Source organism: Pseudophryne corroboree, chromosome 7 (genome assembly GCF_028390025.1).
Source record: "Pseudophryne corroboree isolate aPseCor3 chromosome 7, aPseCor3.hap2, whole genome shotgun sequence".
Lineage (NCBI taxonomy): Eukaryota > Metazoa > Chordata > Amphibia > Anura > Myobatrachidae > Pseudophryne > Pseudophryne corroboree.
The window spans coordinates 99,393,030-99,414,792 of NC_086450.1; the positions used below are offsets into that span (position 1 = coordinate 99,393,030).

General features: G+C 42.4%; 1 protein-coding gene across 1 annotated transcript in view; it reads left to right on the top strand.

Moving 5' to 3' along the window:
• Positions 1-21,763, top strand: part of SLC25A12 (solute carrier family 25 member 12) — a 273,342-nt gene that overhangs the window by 115,887 nt on the left and 135,692 nt on the right. The window contains exons 4-5 of the mRNA XM_063933471.1: positions 11,333-11,448; positions 16,581-16,720. Of these exons, the coding sequence (XP_063789541.1) occupies positions 11,333-11,448; positions 16,581-16,720 (256 nt within the window). The remainder of the gene's footprint in view (positions 1-11,332; positions 11,449-16,580; positions 16,721-21,763) is intronic.

Sequence of the window (21,763 nt, forward strand, 5' to 3'; positions counted from 1 at the left end):
TATTCGATGAACAGTAGGAATAAATACATTGATAATAAATAAATAAATACATAGTGAATAATAATGGTTGGATCAATTAATCAATACATCACGTGCATCCATATAATTAAGTAAATATAACTATACATATATATTATCCCGGTGGATTATTTTTTCTTATTATATATACATTATAATTATATATAATTATTATATACATTCCATATTACTAGAAAATCTGTATATATATGCATAAATATTAAATTATCACTTCATATAATAGAGTTGATTTCCATACTTTCATTCAGCCCATCTGGATATAAGGAATTAAATTGTAGCATCCAGAAAACTTCTCTTTTACAGAGATTGGTGTACCTGTCCCCACCTCTCATGGTGGGTTGTACTAGTTCCAAGGCTATAAGTCTTAAAGTATCGGGGTTACCCCCATGTTTTTCGTAGAAGTGTCGTGATACACTATGTTTCGTATATTTTTTAAGTATGTTTCTTCTGTGTTCTAAAAAACGTATTTTAAGTGATCTAGTCGTTCGTCCTATATAGGGGAGATTGCAACTGCATAGCAATAAATAAATTACGTATGTTGAGTTGCAGTTAATAAAAGTTTTTATATTATATATCTCTTTCTTGTGTGGTATCTTTATTTGTGTGGTTCTTCTCTCAATAAATTTACATGTGGTACATTTATTTTGACCACATTGAAAAAAACCAGGTGGTCTTTCTATCGAAGTTAGCCAGTTAGGAGTTTTAATCTCATTGGTTTCCTCTTTTGTATCTCGCAGGTGACTGGGTGCTAGCATAGATTTCAGAGATTTATTTTTCTTATATATAACCCTAGGGGTAGATGGAAGTATAGACCCCAATACATTATCATGTCTTAGTATTTTGTAGTTTCTCCTTATAATATTTTTAATTTCACCTGCACATGAATTATATTTGCAGATAAATGATAAATCATTATACTTTAATTCTATTTGTTTGCCCACATTGTATGCTTTATTGTTATTTTTATTACCCATCAGGAGAGTATTCCTATCTAGAGCACGGACCTCTTTAAGTGCACCCTGTAATAAGTCCTCTGGATATCCGCATTTCCTAAAGGATTTAATTAGTCTGTCCGCCTGGTGGTCAAAAATATCTATTTTTGTGCAATTTCGACGTATTAGCATTAATTGACTCTTAGGTATATTTTGTTTCCATGGCTTGAAATGTGAGCTCTCAAAATGTAGATATGAGTTAGTATTAGTTTCTTTCACATGATTTGAAGTAATGATCTCATTATTGTCATCTATTTCAAGGGCCACATCCAAGAATGTGATCCTAGATGGGTGAAACTGTGAAGTGAAGGTTAAATTATATGTATTGTGATTGAGAAAGGATACAAAAGAAGTGGCATCACACAATTATTTTCTTTTTCTGAACACATTTTTCTTACAGGTGATGGGCAGGCCATGGGGACCAGATTCGCGCCCAGTTATGCTAACCTGTACATGGGACACTTTGAGGAGTCCCATGTGTGGGGGAGCCCCTGGGCGCGTAGTCTGGTCTTCTATGGCCGATATATAGATGACCTTTTCATTATTTGGGATGGGGACTTTACCACTGCCACTTCTTTTGTATCCTTTCTCAATCACAATACATATAATTTAACCTTCACTTCACAGTTTCACCCATCTAGGATCACATTCTTGGATGTGGCCCTTGAAATAGATGACAATAATGAGATCATTACTTCAAATCATGTGAAAGAAACTAATACTAACTCATATCTACATTTTGAGAGCTCACATTTCAAGCCATGGAAACAAAATATACCTAAGAGTCAATTAATGCGAATACGTCGAAATTGCACAAAAATAGATATTTTTGACCACCAGGCGGACAGACTAATTAAATCCTTTAGGAAATGCGGATATCCAGAGGACTTATTACAGGGTGCACTTAAAGAGGTCCGTGCTCTAGATAGGAATACTCTCCTGATGGGTAATAAAAATAACAATAAAGCATACAATGTGGGCAAACAAATAGAATTAAAGTATAATGATTTATCATTTATCTGCAAATATAATTCATGTGCAGGTGAAATTAAAAATATTATAAGGAGAAACTACAAAATACTAAGACATGATAATGTATTGGGGTCTATACTTCCATCTACCCCTAGGGTTATATATAAGAAAAATAAATCTCTGAAATCTATGCTAGCACCCAGTCACCTGCGAGATACAAAAGAGGAAACCAATGAGATTAAAACTCCTAACTGGCTAACTTCGATAGAAAGACCACCTGGTTTTTTTCAATGTGGTCAAAATAAATGTACCACATGTAAATTTATTGAGAGAAGAACCACACAAATAAAGATACCACACAAGAAAGAGATATATAATATAAAAACTTTTATTAACTGCAACTCAACATACGTAATTTATTTATTGCTATGCAGTTGCAATCTCCCCTATATATAGGACGAACGACTAGATCACTTAAAATACGTTTTTTAGAACACAGAAGAAACATACTTAAAAAATATACGAAACATAGTGTATCACGACACTTCTACGAAAAACATGGGGGTAACCCCGATACTTTAAGACTTATAGCCTTGGAACTAGTACAACCCACCATGAGAGGTGGGGACAGGTACACCAATCTCTGTAAAAGAGAAGTTTTCTGGATGCTACAATTTAATTCCTTATATCCAGATGGGCTGAATGAAAGTATGGAAATCAACTCTATTATATGAAGTGATAATTTAATATTTATGTATATATATACAGATTTTCTAGTAATATGGAATGTATATAATAATTATATATAATTATAATGTATAATGTATATATAATAAGAAAAAATAATCCACCGGGATAATATATATGTATAGTTATATTTACTTAATTATATGGATGCACGTGATGTATTGATTAATTGATCCAACCATTATTATTCACTATTTATTTATTTATTTATTATCAATGTATTTATTCCTACTGTTCATCGAATATGTTAATTCAATTAGTAGTATATTCTTTTTATATAGATAATATCGTTACTCTCCATAATAATATATTCTATAATATCATATCCTACTCAGAAAATATATGGATTAAATAAAGAAATATCCTTCCATTTACTATCTACAATAGGGATGATGATCTCTATCCTGAATATATCACAGCAACAGACAATCAAAAGGAGCCGCCCGGTGGACCCGATCACGTGTCCACTCCGGGACACGTGATGGAGTCCCACAATGCATTGGGTGCGTTCCATCCGTGCGTCCCACGGACGACTTCCGGTAACGATGTCCGTGGGTTGTGGCAACGCGCGGTGGAGCGCAACACAGGTGCACTCGCCCTTCACACAGGTGAGTGTCCTAATGCAAAGTGGGAACCACAGGACCCACCGGTGGGCTCAATATATTTAAACACATCTGTTTTTATAATGAGTGTTACTAATGACTGAGAGCTAAGGTCACATGACCGCTATGTTTATACCTGTCTAAATGATTATTTTATTTCATAATTGTGTATAATCAAATCCATTGTGAATGCATTGGGACTGTCTTCTAGAAAATAGATGATATTGTTTATTTTGAACTCTGGATCAGCTAATATAATCTGAACCATCACAGCTGTATTGTGAAACACCAATTAGTGAGGTATAAAAATGGCTCAGAATGAATCTGAGGTTTACTCCTGAAGAAGCTGAGCGACCTGGCTCAGGGAAACGCGTTAAGACACAGCTGTGGAATCCCAACCTTTGCCCAGTTTTTGATCCAGATAAGGACTTTCTTGCACACTTGGATTTCCAAGAACTACTTTTAAACCACTCCTTCCAGCACAACCAGCAAGATATGGAAACCCCTTGAATATCTACACAGACGAGCAATCATCACCATCTTTACATGGAACTGTGTGAGAGGTACTATTAAGGGTATTACCAGCTGACTGCATAACCAGATATAAGGAGGAGGAAATCTGCACTTTACTAAGTCCGGGATCATCAAAAACATGGTTGGGTTCTTTTCAGCAATTTGAATATATATACCTCAGAGCCATTCATATCTTAACTCTATTTTACAATCATTATATATTATAATTGTATGGTGAATTTTTAACACCCTCACTTTCATGCTTTTAATTTATGTGATAATTGTGTTTATTAAAATTTATTACTGATCCAGTGGTAATTGACTTATTGAAAATTGGCACTACAACTCTTAGCGCTGGTACCCCACTTTTTATTTTTTTTGGTGCAAGTCTGCACTGGTTATGTTGCCTAGTAGAAAGCCACGTTTATGTATAAGAATTGGTGCCATCTCAAGATTATCTGTGATCAGTTGCTTGGCACTGTGACGATCACGTCTTTTCCTTGTTCTTCTGTCGTAATCGTAGCTATTTTTTTTTGTTTTCCTTCCTTTGTGCATGCACCTGGTCGTGGAGGGGTGCAGAACAGGTTGGCTGCGGGGGTCAGCGGTGACCCGATTTAATCATATGTCTGGTCAGTTCTCTGTATATAGCAGCAGCCGGCTTGGGGCAGAGTTGGCAGTCATCAGTGATCCGGCATATACACATGTCAGGTCACGTCACTGTATATAGAGGCGGTGGGCCTGGAGGTCAGAGCTAGCAGTCAGCTGAAGACCCTGTTGCCGGCACATACAATTCTAACTTCGTCTGTGATGGAAGAGCAATTTTTTTGTTTTTTTTTGTTTCCTGGGCTCTTCTGATTGGCTGGAATCCGAGAAGTGGGTGGGGAGAATAGGGATAATGCAGGGAGACATCTGGCTTCACTACTGTTCTTGCCTAACATGCTTCCATTTTGCCATCCTGATATGGCAAATGGAGTCTGCGAAACAGAAATCAGAGCTTTCCATTCTTTCATAGATAGTATTCACCATACTACAGTATGGTGATGCGATTCAGTCACGGAGTGTAGGTGCCGCTGGAGTGATGAACTTCTCCACGGTAACCCACTCTATGCAAAGAAAGCCCTGTTTAACGCAAATCAGTGCTTTTCTATGTCCCATGAAAAGACCCCTGAAACTTTTATCGTAGACTGAGAAGGGACCATTTGGGGGAGGTAACAGGGAGGGGCAGCAAAAAACGCAGATGTGTCATGACAGTTTTCAGTGCGTGTATATGCCGTCAGCTGCGATCATGCACATATAGAAACATGGCTCATACGTTGCTCCCGTCGCGGCCAGTCTACTTAGCCATAGGACTACCCCAGCAGTCCATGTTATGCAGTTGCGAATGTTTGCGATGGCTCCTGAGGGCATCTTTCAACCTTTCTGGGCAGCAGTTTATCTTGCTGAGATTAGCAGTTCCTAAGTCTTGAAAATCGCAAATGCAAATGTGGTTGCGTACATAACATGAATTAGGACCATAATCCAGTGCAGAAAGTATTAATACAAATATGACATTTAGCTTTGCGTGAAGTACAGAGACCACGGAGATTATACTAACGGTCATCAGTTGCAGGATCATTCATCCTTCCTGTAAAGGATCCAGGTGGGGCAGCCATTTTTAGGTGCTGGGATTTGGATTTGCCTGCCCGAAGTAGGTGAAACAAAATTCCAGATAAGCCGCGGCAGCCCGTCAGTGTCCCATACCTGCCGCAGCAGCAGCAGGCTGGGACTTCAGTGAGGGTGCCTGTTAGCCGGTACTATGTGCTGGGACCCGCATCCCCCCCTATTCCCCAGCCCCTGGCGGTGGTCACATGATGGGGGAGCAGTTATGTGATGGGGAGCCGGAGGTGCTGCACTACTTTGTCTGCAGTGGGAGCTGTCCGGAGCCGGCGGCACCCGGTGCAGTAACACAAAAAACCCTGATAAGCCGCAGCTTGTGCCGGCTTATCGGGACTAATTGGTTTGGCCCGGGCGATATCGTTATTAAAATATACCGCAGGTAATTGGATATCCCCCTTAGAATTGGTAGTTTTTCATAGCACACGAGTTAGTACAAAGTAAGCGATTAAGCATACAAATGTGTAGCGTAAATACTCTGTGAGAGCCTTGCTATGTTCAATTTTGAATATGCAATTTCCCTTGAACTCCCCCAGATCGCACAGATTTTGACTATCTGTGCTTGAGATTTGTCTATGTACGATTTTGACTAAGTGCCAATTTTGACTATACTTTGTACAAGATATTACACTGTCCAGACTAACTTGCCTGCACAGCCTATCTAGCCTTGCGATACCAACCCCATGGGAGTGCGCATCGGCATCGAATCTGTATCGCAAGCTGACTAACACCATGAGATATGCACTAACTATTCATAAGATTTTGACTATATAGTAAAAATCTTACATATTTATCTCACCGTGTACACACATTGTGACCTTTTTGGCTTTTCAATATACTGTTTACAGGTTGAATATCCCTTATCCAAAATTCAAAATCCCACATTTTTTGGGTCCCGTACTGAGATAATGACATATATATTATATATTATGTGTATATATAGATATATTTTATATTTATAGAATATATAAATATATGTGTCATCTCAGTAGGGGAACCAAAAATGTGGGATTTTGGATAAGGGATACTCAACCTGTGCTTTATCTGAATTATGTGTCTTAGTTCACTAGATATTTAGGATTTTTTTGTTGCAAAATAATTTGTATAAAGTAGCAGATTATGAGGCATATTGTAATAAAAAAATCAAATGTCGCAGTTCAGTCGCAAAGTCTGTGGCGTGTCATATTGGGATATTTGGCACTATTTGTGGATAGGTGAATTTGGCTACATCTGTAGCTACGTTTAACTATCATGGCATTTGTGTTTTAAAATTAAATAAAAAAATCAATGGGCGGTATTCAATTCTTTTCGCACCAGTTCTGTTTCTCCTGATGGGTGTGGTATCATCATTTTCAGCTCGCTACCCCTGGAGAAGCGAGTCGCCCTAAACCTGATTACTATGGGCGCGATATGTGCGATAACGTGGATCACTTTAGAAAGGAGATCTGGCGTGATACATCCTTTGAATACCACCCAATGAATTTGTAGACTGTTAGGCCGGGTGCACATCAGAACGATACCGGCCCGATTTGCCGTATCGGAACGACAAATCGTGCTGATCGTCTAATGTGTGTTCCCAATTGTGCGCTCCCGTGGGTTGCATGAGACATTTTCTGGTTGGCCATGCTGCACGATCAATCAGAAGATATCGTGTGCGAAATGTTGCAGTATAATGAAGGTATCGTTACCTCGTTCATTAAATTGTGTTGTGTGTAGGGGCAATCTGTGATGGTCCTGGCCGAAGGCTAAATCGTCCTGACCATCTGCACGATTGCCCGTCGCCCAGGTGTATACTCGGCCTAAGTAGAAATCTCAAATTTATAACATATAATGCTAAAAGCAGCACACACAGCTAGTGGACCTGAAAATAGTATAAACCAACTGCTAGTATGAGTATTGATAAGCGGCTTGTTGAACGTTCCTATGTAATAATATAATCCTCAATGTTTGTATCTCTTCCCGTCTGTGTTTCCTTTTTTGTTCCTTTTTTGTTCCCTCCGCAGACACATATTTGGGCTGTAAGAATTAAGATTTTATTACTGTAATTATGTTACCCTCATGAGACGATATGTTTGACAGATGTTGTGTTCTTAGTATATGCTTCAAAATGTAATTTGGTATTGGAGTTCCTCTATAACTGGTATGCATCCGTTTTAAGAGATGTTTTTGTTTCTTTCTTTCTTTTTCTTTAAGTATAGATATATCTATTTTCTGTTGAAGTCACAACACAAGCTTTGCTTCCTGACCGTAAACTCCTGCTAGAGTGCAAGTTTCACCCTGTTTTAATAATTTTTGTTTTAATTATATGTTTTCATTCCAAACATGTTTATACAAAAAATAATATATGAACAAATTGTCTTTGTGCTGGCTATTAAAATACCTATTTTTTTCCCACCTCTAATTTGTAAATTGTAAGACACACACAAATGCAGATTGGTGTATAATCTGTAATAATCTTTTTTTTTTCATGATGTCTAATGAAATTGCAGTTACCACATACTGCGTTTTTGACACAAGCGTAGTGGTTCCCAAACGCGTTCTTCAGACTGTTCTTCCTAGTGGAATCTCTGAATGGCAATAGATCACCTTACCACAATTGTTGCCATCTCTGTAGACCCTGCCTATGCCATCATAAGAACCAGTGCCCCTAGCTTTATCCTGTGTCATGGACTTTGTTCGCGATACTTTAATTCTCATGAACCCATCGAGTAGCAACATTTTAATCCTAACTACGTGGCTATGGACATGCCGATGAGACATTATTATTAAGTTTGCAGGTTTGAACGTTCTGGTTATTCCACATACACTTCATGGCCAAAAGTATGTGGGACATCCTTCTAGATCAGCCATACACATTGCTGACAGCTACACAAATCCAAGCCTACCACCGTGCAACCTATTAGTGAAATATTTGCAGAGGAATTGGATGTGCTGAAAAGCTTGGCGTCTTCAGTGTGATATGGTTATATGATGCCACCTAACAAGCCCGTTTGTAAATTGTCAGCCCTGTTGGAGCTGGTCTGGACATCAGTAAGTGCTGCTCTTGGGAAGGGAAAAGCCTAGGTGCAACAACAGCTATGTGGTAAGCCACATAAGCTCATAGATAAGGACCACCACGAGTTTTGATTGACATAGTGTGTAACCATTATCTAAGCTGTCTCTGAAAACAATGTCAGCCAAAGAACTACTCTTCATAAGCTTCGTGGTCAGGGGATCCTTGGCCGAGTAGCCACGCAAAAGCCTCAAATCACTGTGTGCAATGCCAAGTATCCAGGGGTGTAGCGAGGGTGGCTACAGTGGAGCGCGAGCTCCGGGCGCCGGAAAAGTTAGAGGGTGCGCCGCTGCCTGCCCGCTCCCTCTACCTGCTAAACCACGGGCCATTGTACAGGCAGCCGCAGAGCAGGAGGAGGAGAAGCAGAGGGGGCACACACTGACTTGGACTCGGAGTCTAGGTAGGGAACAGACCAGAAAATTTTGTTACTCATGGTCTGAAAGTCCTTCAGGTGCATTTTGGCAAACTACAGGCGGGCTGCCTTGTACTTTTTACGAAGGATTGGTTTCCGTCTGGCCACTCTACCAAACAGGCCTGATTGGTGGATTGCTGCAGAGATGGTTGTCCTTCTGGAAGGTTCTCCTCTCTCCACAGAGGAATGCTGTAGCTCTGACAGAGTAACCATCGGGTTCTCGGTCACCTCCCTGACTAGAGCCCTTCTCCCCCGATCGTTCAGTTTAGACGGCCGGCCAGCTCTAGGAAGAATCCTGGTGGTTCCGAACTTCTTCCATTTACGGATGATGAAGGCCACTGTGCTCATTGGGACCTTCAAAGCAGCAGATATTTTTCTGTAACCTTCCCCAGATTTGTGCCTAGAGACAATCCTGCCTCAGAGGGCTACAGACAATTCCTCTGACTTCATGCTTTGTTTGTGCTCAGACATGCACTATCAAGTGTGGGACCTTTATATAGACAGGTGTGTGCCTTTCCAAATCATGTCCAATCAACTGAATTTACCACAGGTGGACTCCAATTAAGCTGTTGGAGCATCTCAAGGATGCACCTGAGCTCAATTTTGAGCTTAATGGCAAGGGCTGTGAATACTTATGTACATGTAGTTTCTTAGTTTTATTTTTAATAAATTTGCAAAAAATCGTAAAATAACTTTTTTCTCGTTGTCATTATGGGGTATTGTGTGTAGAATTTTGAGGGAAAAATTTATTCCATTTTGGAATAAGGCTGTAGCATAACAAAATGTGGAAAAAGTGAAGCGCTGTGAATACTTTCCGGATGCACTGTAGCTACATCAGCAGCAGATGACACTGAAATAAGTATCAGGGTGGCAGAATACCGCAGGATTTGGTGCAGTCGAAGATTGTTGAAGTAAGAAAAGGATAAGCACATGAGGCAAGAGGGCCCTACTCGTGACATTCTAAAGGGGAGGGGCAGACAAACAGGGGTGACACAGATGGGGTAGACAGAGAGCATGCATGGAGGGTTAGGATGAGATTTCGTTGGGTTTGTTGAAGTGGGTCTTAAGAACCCGTTTGAAGTTTTGTAAAGAGGTGGAGATGTTGAGAATTCCAGAGATATTCAGCTACCACATTACATACCTCTCCCAACATGTGAAGCAGGGAAAGAGGGACTCCCTCAAAAGTCTGGAAAGGGGGTGAGGCCTATGGAAAAGGGGATGTGGCGTCACCGGAATTCTGTGATTGGAAGCCACGCCCCCATTTTCGACACTGAGGGTTCATGCCCAGTGCTCTGTGAACTGCTGGCATGCTCCCAGTCCTTCTGTGTCCCGTGAATAGACGCTGTGCGCATGCGTTGGATAGCAGGACAGTCCTAAAAAAAAAAAAAAGACTGTCCCGCAAAAATCGGGACAGTTGGGAGGTATGACATTACCACATAAGGATGATGTGCCCGGGTAGCCATATACCGTTGATGATATTATTTGCAAAATCCATTTGTTTATATTTTGCTATTATTCATTTAAGTCATAGGTGAATGATGAAATGATGAAACGGCTGCATTGTTATTAACAATTCACAGATGAATTGGGCCCTTGTTTATATTTTGCTCTTCAAGTTACTGGATTTCTAAGAGCTGTGGGTTTTATTTTTTATTTTTTTTGTTACTGTGTTTTAGCATCTGGCTGCTGTTATCAAGTCTATGAATAGAATTCTGCATCATTAACGGTTTTTCTCTTTGTTGTCTGAATCCACATGACTTAAATGCATACATGTTTACAACCATTCAGACAAACAATAGCTGGTTTCTGAAAAGAACGGACAAACTACTATTTTTTTTTTTATTATTTTTTTTTTACAGGTTTGCCGTAAAAAATTTAAATCATCCCTGTAAAATATAGCCCAGTTACATGGATTTTTACAGTATATTTCATATAGATTAAATATTTCTAGGGACAACACACCTCGCATCAGTCCACACTTTTGAAACATAGTCACAAAGCCATCAATGTTTCAAGTTGCAATCCGCTCCATCAGTGAGATTGGCCTGGCATAATGTAAACGGAAATAGGCATACTATGTTACCTGAGCGGTACATTAGCCTTTCAGCCCCTCTGCTTCCCCTGCTCGCAACTCAATCTGCTTAAATCTCCGTCAACACATGCGGGGTTTGACACAAGATAACACACTACAGTATGCATTAAGTAAAATGTGAACAAGTGCAGAGATTGCCGGACAGATAATAACACAGTAAATGTTTACAGAATGCACCGTTTTGTTAACTCGAGACCTCTGCTTGCCTATGCAATCTCTCATGTCTCTGGCAAAGTGAATTTATTTTGTTATCCGCAGGTTGATCTCCTTCCAAGAGTTTCTGGCATTCGAATCCGTGTTGTGTGCCCCTGATGCTATGTTCATTGTGGCTTATCAGTTATTTGATAAGAGCGGGACTGCTGAGGTAACATTCGGTAAGAATTTTGCAATGGTTAAGTAATAATGCAGAAGCTGGCTTTTATGTGTATTATGGAAAGTAGATTTCATGTAGGAAAGAAAATAGCTTTGTTTTACAGTGTGAGGTATGCCAACCCTCATTTTGTTAGTTGAAGGACCAGTGCGGGTAAATCATTTACAGGCATGCAGAGGAAGCTGAAGCCAAGGAGAATCTGCTTCTACAAGGAGCAATATGTGTAACCGACTGGGTGCTGTGTAATAACATAGAGCTGCGGGCAGGACAAAAAACACCCATAGGCTCATCTCTGTCAACCCAATGATTTTACTCTGTAGGCCGTTCAGGCACCGGCACTTTCCATACCCCCTGGATCGTATGTGCGAAATTGAAGTGCCATTTTCGAAGTGTCCTACAGAGACTTTGTGTAGAGTCCGTTCCCCCTCCCACCCCCTCCCCCACACAAAGCTTTCTTCATCAGGCTAAAGTATCTTACTGTGATATTCAGAAATGTTTGGTAGTTTTTATAAGCCTGATAGACCTAAAGTTATTCTCAATAAGGCAGTCAATAGTGACACAAGGATTTGAATGCAGCAGTATTGAAGAACGAATGGGAGACACTTTGAGCGTAAAATACATAATAACACCATGGGTCTGATTCTGAGATAGATTGTATTTCCGTCTGATCTGAAGGAGGGGCATGCAGGAGACGTCTCAGTAGAAGAGACGCCTCCTGCATGTTGCTGCGATCCCAGCACTGTGACAGACGTCGCAAGATGGGATCCAACTTCGCGACCAGCTTACTCAGCTGACTGACTGAAGCAGCGGCTTGGATGCCAGGAAGTCTGTGTGGTCTGCAGACCCCTGGTTCTCCTCTCCTAGAGAACGGGGTTGATATGCCTATTACTGGGAGCACAGGCCTCCCCCCGCCCCTTCCCCACCCACTCAACGCCGCTGCCTGTAAATTAGGCAGTGGCTGAGAGGGAAGTGCAGGCGAGATCACAAGGCCCAGTCTGCACTTGCATAATCTGGATCTGGAATCCTGATAATCTGGAATCTGCATGTTGCAGTGGACCTGCGGTCAAGTCTGAATCAGGCCCTATGTTACAGTTGCATGTTTTCTTACTGGTTCAAAGCATGCTATTTTACACATATTGGGGGGAGTTTAAATCTCATTGTACCCTTGATCTCCTGTCTAAAGTGATGGGAGATAGAGGGGCGATATTCAAATGCCCCCTCATTATCACGCTGATCGCGCCCATTACAGTCGGGTTTAGGAGCGCAAAGCACCTAAACCCAACTAAAGTAATAGGCGCGATTGTGAAAAGACTCTTTCCTCGCATTTCAGCCCACTACCCATGGGGGGTAGCGAGCTGAAATGAACTTGTCGCGCCCGTCTGCAGCAACATTAGAATACTGCAGGCAGGCGCGATGGGAGGAGGGGGGCATTTGAATCCAGCCAATTGAGGCTTACATAAAATTAGACATAACTGTAGTATGCTTTTATTCTTCCCCGCAAATAGTTTTTGTTTTTTTTACTACTGCTCATGCTTACTTTTTACACTGCAATTTGGATTTCATTTTGAACACACCCCGCCAAACTTAAATCTCTCTGCACATGTTACATTTGCCCCACCTGCAGTGCACTATGGTTTTGCCCGGTTGCATGATCATTTTCTTTACTTACAAACGTGAATCGGACCCCTCTGTTCTCTAAACTAAACTTTTTATGACACATATTCAATTAGTAGCAGGGACGTTTTTCGTCTAGTCGAAAAATTCAGCAGGAGCGAAAAACACGTGCCTCAGATTTTGAGGCATTTCACTTAGAAAAAAAAAAGGTGAAAATGCCTTAAAAATGGCCGTAGATGGCCCGCAGTGGAATACGCGGGGGGAGGGGGGGACGACGACGCGGATTCAATAGCTCCAAAATGATCGGAGCTAATTGAATATCCCCCATAGATGTATTTAAGCATGGCTGTATGTGTTGACTTGTCTAATACTCATGTGCAACCACGCATGCAAGATGGGAACGAGGACCGTAACCATGAACTGTACAGGTGAGCATGCACTAGTGCAATTGCATTTTTTATATCCACGCTCCCCTTGTGTTTTGCTGCCTGTCTGTATATTATCTTTATAACAACATATCATTTTAGCTAGATGTAATATAATTTCATGCTACAAGAAGATTTATGAGGTTAGTATAAATGTAGTAAGAAAGAAAACAAAATAGATTTTAAATATATATATTTAGACATGTGTGAGAGTAACAACCTGTGACTATAGTGCCACAGGGACGTGTGCTTATTAATCAAAACTTTGTAAGTCATTTGTAATAACAATAACATAATTACAGACCATTAAAGAGTAAAGCAATATGGAGCAGATAAAAGCTAAAAAAAGCCAGCACACAGAGTTAACATCTGCCTGTGGTGTGTTGGTCTGTGCCCCATTTACCAAAAGGTGCTTCAGCTCTCCGAAACACTTAAGTGATTACTATGCTTGTTAATGTTCTGTATTCTATTGCTAATTGTCAGCTGCTTACCGGTGGAGGAAAGGCAGCAAGTAAGCAGACATCCCTAGACAGCAGAGAACCACACCCATTCACTTATGACTGCGCTAAAGGTGCCCATACATAGAGCGATATCGTACTTATTGGCACAATATCAACGCATTGGGCCGACGTGTCACGAGTAAGTGAACTACATCGTGTGGCGCACTCCTGGGGGTCGTAAGAAGGGCTTTCAGGTCTTACCTGCAGCAGGTAAGTTCTGGCCCTGTTGCTAGTGATGATATGCTTTAACGTTAGATCGCATGCGATCTAACGTTAGCACATCGTGAGGGAAGGAGCTACTGGCGACGCGTTTAAGGAGTATTGCATGCGACGGAGAGCATGCAATTCCTCGTGGTAGTGTATGGGGGCCTTTAGTCTACTTTTGCAGATATTCCAACATATCTTGTGTGGGGTTTTTTTGTACTGTGTTTTTATTTTTTTACAGTGGTAACAGTTATATATATTTCATAAAGTTTTATTGTTGCTGCATTTTTTTTTTGTCTGTTTGGTTCAGAGCATCCCAACAGCGCCTCCTGAGCTCGCACAGTCCGACTGTTGCGTTAATTTATTTACCTGTGATTGCGATCTTCACTGAGAGTGGTAGGCAAAGTGACTCTTCTACCTGAGAATATAAACATTTTACAGAATGTTCTAATATATTCTATAGGGAAGACGGTCTTTCTGTAACTTAATTAATGTCTAATTTCTTACGTACAAAAATTCTGCAGAATCATTCTATTATTCAATTTAGAAATGAGAGAATCTGTTTTACTATTCATCTGGTATCTCTGCTAATTTATTCCCAATCATCTGTTTATCTCCTAACATTCCTATTCCATGTAACAAATCCCTGAACTTGCCTTTGGCAGCTAAAAGGCAGCATTAAATAGTTATATTTTTACGTATCTGGTCATAGAATTTTGAAAGCCACAAATCTAAAGAAAAACTGGGATTTCTTTTTACTTGCACTTGATTTCAGTAAACACTGCATGATTCATGTCTTGCAAACAAAATATTTTATCTAGATAAATATTATGATAACTCTCATTATACATACAGCATGATATTTTCACTAGTGCACATTGATGTTTCCTAACGTCCCTATGGATCTGTAGGTACCATACAATGAGATCCGGTTGGGAAGGCCAGAAGACAGATTTGTTCGGAATGATTGCTTGAACTGTGGTTCCTTATGTGTAATACAGTACATCATCGTTATTATTGTGGTTGGTTCTTACTCCCAATCATTAGACAGAATTGTATCCAGAATATCTATATTCCTTTTGTACTATTAAAGTACACCCTATATACACCATGTATTTTAGAGCACTATGCTTACTTATAGCCAGGCATTTTCTCTGCATAAAAATGTGTTAAAATATGTTGATTGTACCACGTCACCCTCTTTATAATGTCACCTTTAGTATGACACCAGCAGTGGAATCAGTAGGAATTACCGGCGCACGGGATCCCGGCATTCATAATACCGGCGCTGGGATTCCGATTATCTGAATCCTGACAGGGGTGAGTAGATGGTATTCCCCCCCCTCTCCCCTACCCTTCTGGGCCCGCAGCCTAAACCTAACCTCCCCCTTTAGTGCTTGACCCTAACCACCCCCTGGAGGTGCCTAACTCCAACCCCCCTCCCCACTGCCTAAACCGAACCCCCCCCCCCCCTCCCCCCGCTGCCTAGACCTAACTCACCCCTTCCCGTGCTTAATCCTAACCCGCCGTGGCTGGTCCTATGGTCGGGATACCGTGTGACTGGATTCCGTCAGTTTCCTGCCCCTGTCGGAGTTTCAACGTCATGTTTCCAACGGGTCTCTGGATTCTGGTGTCTGTATTTCGACTGCCGGGATCCCGACAGCCGTCATATTGACCGCAGCCCCCAGCAGTGCGTAATTAAATATTGTATGATGAAAACATACAGAGTAGACTCTTCCCAATGCCATACTTTTATACTATACTGGTATAGATGTATGGTCTCTTTAGAATGTATTGGAAAAGTAAGTATGTGGTAGAGGAGGGGTAGGAATGGTTTTGTGTGTGTGACAACAAAGCGTACTAAGAGGAAGGAAGTGTACCTGGAGGAGAGGGGAGTAGGCAAATACAGGTGACTGCATAAATTAGCTTCTGGACAGTGGTGAGAACCTGACGATAGGACATTTACACCCTCATTTTGGCTCCTCAAGCTGTGTATCATTTCATGTCCGTATTGACTCCCAAGATGTTCCAGATCATTCAGTCGCTATTCTTGGGTTTCATAAGATGACCTCGCTGGTCAGACTAAAGCATATTTTAGCCTTGGCCATGCTGCCATAATTTACTTATGAAATCCTTCTACCTGTTTGTCTTTGCTTGCAATACGAACATTAGTCGTGTTATGGGACTAGTTGGGGAAGCCTGGATACTTCCATACACAGGTTCAAGACATGAATCTTGCAGTGCTGATCTAATGCAATGTGCTGCTTGTATGATGGCTTGGGATCATGTGAAATCATTACACTGCTGTATTCCATAGCAGAGAATGGATTAATCGGCCTTTTAACTGTGTAGTCAAAATCTGATTTTGTGTGTGCTTTATTTTTCCTTCTAAGAGAACGTTAAGGAAATATTCGGACAGACCATGATTCACCATCATATCCCTTTCAACTGGGATTGTGAATTTATCCGGCTTCACTTCGGGCACAACCGGAAAAAGCATCTTTCCTACTTGGAGTTTACGGAGTTCTTACAGGTCAGATATTGGGCTGCTCATACCTGATTGGGAAGGACTGTTCTTTTTACACGTTAATAAACAAATGAAAATGCCCTAAAAATAGCTGAATGTAAAATGTTAACCTACAGCATGCTATATTTATTGTGCTACTTTACCCAATTTGGTCATCTGTTTACATGTAAAATATAACCTGGGAGCTAATGGCAGCAGAACAAGCGAGTAGCCCAGGCTGTCAGCAACGACGCAGCAGCAGCACAGCGCAGCTCTGTCAGTTTCATGCTGCTGTGCCCTCTTAGTGTAAGTGCAATGTCAACAGTAAGCCCTGACATTGGCTTTTAGCACAGAACTGGTCCCCCCTCTCCAGATCTTCTTCCCCAGTTCACTTAGCTGCTTGTGGTCACAGTTGGTTGTGGCAGTATTTCTCATAATAGTTCTAGAACGGATCCTGCATGTCAGTAGGGTCTCAGCAGTTCACAAATTAACTTGCACCCTATCTAGTTTGCATTTGCAGCAACCCAACCTAGCTTCCACACAGCTAAGGAGTCAGGTTTTTTTTTTTTTTGGGTACTAATAGAATATCTATCTATCTATCTATCTATCTATCTATCTATCTATCTATCTATCTATCTATCTATCTATCTATCTATCTATCTATCATACATATACTGTGTGTGTATATATAATATATACGTATGTACATACACATGGTGATTTAAAAGTCGCAGGACACCCTTTTGTTTAAAAAATTGTGCAGGAAATGGGAAAACGGAATACTCTAGTAAGGTGAGGTGGGCTATCTTTTAGGGTATGCACCGAACATGGGCACCATCTTGAAATCGTCCGTCTTGAATCTAAGTCAGTTTTCCCATTTTCTGCACAGTTTTTGACACAAACAGGTGTACTGCGACTTTTGAATCAGCGTGTGTGTGTATGTATGTGTGTGTATGTGTATATATATATATATATATATATCTATCCTTTGCTCCTCAGTAGTGTATATAATATTACCCTTGATACTATATTTAACCTTTAGGTTTTTGAGACCCAAATTTATGATTTTGTATTTTTTAGCATTAAACTGTCATTTCTGCTGCGGGGTACACTGGGCTCCACAGTGTATGACATTGGGGTATAGAGTAGGATCTTGATCCGAGGCACCAACAGGCTAAAAGCTTTGACTGTTCCCAGAATGCATAGCGCCGCCTCCTCTATAACCCCGCCTCCATGCACAGGAGCTCAGTTTTGTAGTTGGTGCCATGTAGTGCAGGCATACAACAGGTGGGCTGCTCCAGCAGCCTTCAGAAGAGCTTTTTTAAGTGAAAAATGAAGACTTCAAGGGTTGCAGCAGAGACACTGTGAGTGTTAGATGTCAGTCAGACATCTCCTGCTGCAGCTCCATCACCTCCCCCAGCGGCGCTGTATACTCCCGCGCCCTGGTTGCCAGGTACTTATAGCGGAGGTATCGGTTTTCATCTGTCAGTCACACACCCCACCGCAGCTCTCGAGGATCGCGTGGCCGCACTCAGGGAGGAGGTAAGTGGGTCCCCCAGGCGGGACCCGCTAGAAATCGCGATCCGGCGCGGCTGGTGGGAGGCAGTCAGTGCGCGCTGACATGGACACTGTGGTAGTACAGGGACCCCACTAGACTGCAAGGGCACAGGTCGGTTTTACTAAAAACAGTTTACTATAACGCCCGCAGTACCCGGTGGGGAAGTCCAGCAAGGGGATAAGGCTTTGACCTGTAGCCCCTCCCCCAGCCCCAGGGAGCCATTTAGAGTTCCCGCCCTGGAGCTGCATATCTCTCTCTGTCAGTGTTTGGGCGCCATTGGGACAAGCTGAGCTGATTCCAGAAACTGTTTGGGCAAATCCTCCTCTGTAAAGCCGCCTGCATGTCAGCGCTGTGCATTTTACACTTAAGTATTCTACATGTCTGCTGACAGTGTTAGTTAAGAAACAGTGCATTTAGTCAGGGTTATTTAGTACAAGTACCCTGTGATATACATCCAGTCTTTACTGTGCATTGATATATCTATTGAGTATATAGCTATACTTAGTATTACTCTGTATTGCTAGTCCAGTGCAGTTTTATAGCATGTTATAATTTCTGCATTGTACAATGTGACTGTGTGTGTGCATATAGCTGCTGTGACCTCCATTTTGTGTATCTTACTCAGATTGCTATCCCTATATTCTGTAACCTGAGGGGGCTAAGTGTGTCAGGGTTATATTTAATATAGGTGTTTCACAAGATATACTTATTGTGTATTTTTCTCTGTGATTTTTAGTCACCATATACCTTTGGAACTCTCTGTTTGTGCTAATACACTACACGTGGGGTTCTTGTCAGGTGTTGGGCTGCTGATATTGTACTGTGTTGCCTTGAATTGAGCTTTCAGATATGTCCGCTACAAAGGGCAACAGAGCTGGGGCTGATCCCACAGTGCGTGGTGGTGATGCTGCAGACACATTTGAGGAAAATATAGCAGCAGAGGGTTCAGGTTCTAGGGGTTCCTTACCCCCCAATGGGACCGTAGCAACAGGGGTTCAAAAAGATCCACCTTGGGCTACTTTCTCCACGTTATTGAATACGCTGGTAATTAGACTTACGCCCCCTATCGGACCTCCTGTGCCGGTACAATCGCTTATGGTTAATCCGCCATGGGCAGATCAACTATCCACTCTGTTAAAGCAATTGAACCATTCACTGACTAAACAGAAATCTCACCCTCGTCGGCCTAAGGTCAAGGGGTCCTCTAAGCGGGCATTACTTCCTCACAATCCACCAACGTCCCAGACACCTCGTCTGATGAGGATGGCGTATATACTGACCCCACAGACACTGATTCTTATACTTCTGATGGGGAATCTATTTCACAGGTGGATGTTCCTGACTTGTTGGAGGCTGTCAGGTTAATCCTTCAAATTACTGATGACCCGGAGCCTGATACTGCCCCTAAGAAACCGGACAGATTTAAATGTCAGAAAGTGGTAAAACAAGTTTTACCTCACTCTGACCATTTAGTTGACATACGTCAGGAATCCTGGGAAAATCCAGGAAAAAAATTCATGCCTCACAAGAAGATGCTGGCTCGCTATTTCCTTGCGGCTGAGCTAAGTAATAATTGGGAGACACCCCCACCAGTGGATTCGCAGGTGACGCGGCTGGTGGTATCCTCAGCTCTGCCTGTAACGACCGTCACGTCTCTGAAAGAACCGACGGATAAGCGTGTGGAAGGTTGTTTAAAGGTGATTTACACCCTAGCTGGTGCTGCGCATCGGCCCACCATTGCAGCGACTTGGGCTGCAGAAGCTACTAAAGCGTGGGCTCAGGAGTTGGAAGCGGAGCTGCCTTCCAACGTTTTTCATAATTCTAGACATTGTCGTATATTGTCACAGCTTCTCATTACATTAATGAGGCGGCTTCTGATGGCGGTATTCTGGCGGCCATGGCTTCTACTACGTCCATTTTGGCTTGCCGGATTCTCTGGTTGCGGTCCTGGTCTGTGGATCTGGACTCTAAGAAAACCCTGGAGGTGCTCCCTTTTAAGGGAGACATTCTTTTCGGAGAAGACCTCAACAAGATAGTGGCTGACTTAGCTTCTGCTAAAACAGCTTGTCTGCATAGTACTGCTCCTTCGGTACTGAAGGCTAAGAGTACTTCCTTTCGCTCCTTTCATCCTTCAGAGAAAGCAAAGGGTCAGGCGTACCCGAAACAGGCTCGCACTTCCAAACCCACTAAGCCCAAACCTAAACGGGCCTGGGCTGCCCGTCAGCCTGCTTCCAAAACTGACAAGCCTGCTGCATGATGGAGCGGGCCTCCCCCTGTGGGATCCCAGGGTGGGGTCCGACTTCTAGGGTTTACCCAGGAATGGTTGAAGACCACTTCAGATACCTGGGTACAGGAATGCGTCACTCAAGGTTACGCTGTATCCTTCATGAATCGTCGCCCTCATCGATTTTGCCTGACAGATGTCGCACTCTTCATTCCGTGGTACAGTCCCTCCTGAAAACAGGAGTGGTAGTACAGGTGTCTCTGGCTCAGAGAGGGAAGGGGTACTATTCATCGCTGTTCCTAGTCCCGAAACCGAATGGGTCCTCTCGTCCCATTCTCAACCTCAAGTCCTTGAACAAATTTGGGAGGGTCTCCAAGTTTCGTATGGAAACTCTTCGCTATATTGTTCTGGCCTTGGAACATGGAGATTATATGGTCTCCCTGGATATGCAAGATGCTTACCTGCATATCCCATTGCAATTTCGCATCAGCAGTACCTGAGGTTTGCAGTTGGCAACCTCCATTACCAATTTCGGGCCTTACCTATTGGTTTGACCACCGGTCTGCGGGTCTTCACCAAGGTCATGGCGGTAATGATGGCTGTGCTCCGCCGTCAAGGGGTCAGGATCCTGCCATATCTGGACGACTTGTTGATCCTGGTGAATTCCCCAGAAATTCTCCTATGCCATCTGGATCTGACTATCCGGTTTCTGCATGCCCACGGGTGGCTCATCAACTGGAAGAAATCTTCCCTGGTCCCTGCTCAGAGCATGGTGCACCTGGGGGCGTTGTTGGACACTCACAACCAGCGGTTGTTCTTGTCTCAGGAGAAAGTCCTGAAACTTCAGGACAGGATTTGATGCTTCCTATCTCGTCCGCAAGTGTCGATACATTCGGCAATGCAAGTGCTAGGTCTCATGGTGTCGGCTTTCGACATGGTGGAGTACGCTCAATTCCATTCCCACCCTCTGTAGAAGCTGATTCTTGCCAGGTGGGACGGCCTGCCTCACTGGATCAGATCGCAAATTATCTCCTTGTCTCCGGAGGTCCTTCTGTCACTAAGATGGTGGCTGCAGACCATCGATTGAGCAGGGGTCGTCCCTTCTGGGTCTCCAACCAGGTCCTTCTGACGACGGATGCCAGTCTGAGAGGTTGGGGCGCGGTGTTGGAGCAACACTCCCTTCAGGGTCGGTGGACCAGTGAGGAGTCTCTCCTCCCAATAAACATTCTGGAACTACGGGCGGTGTTCAACTTACTGAACTTGGCCCAGCATTTAATACAGAACAGAC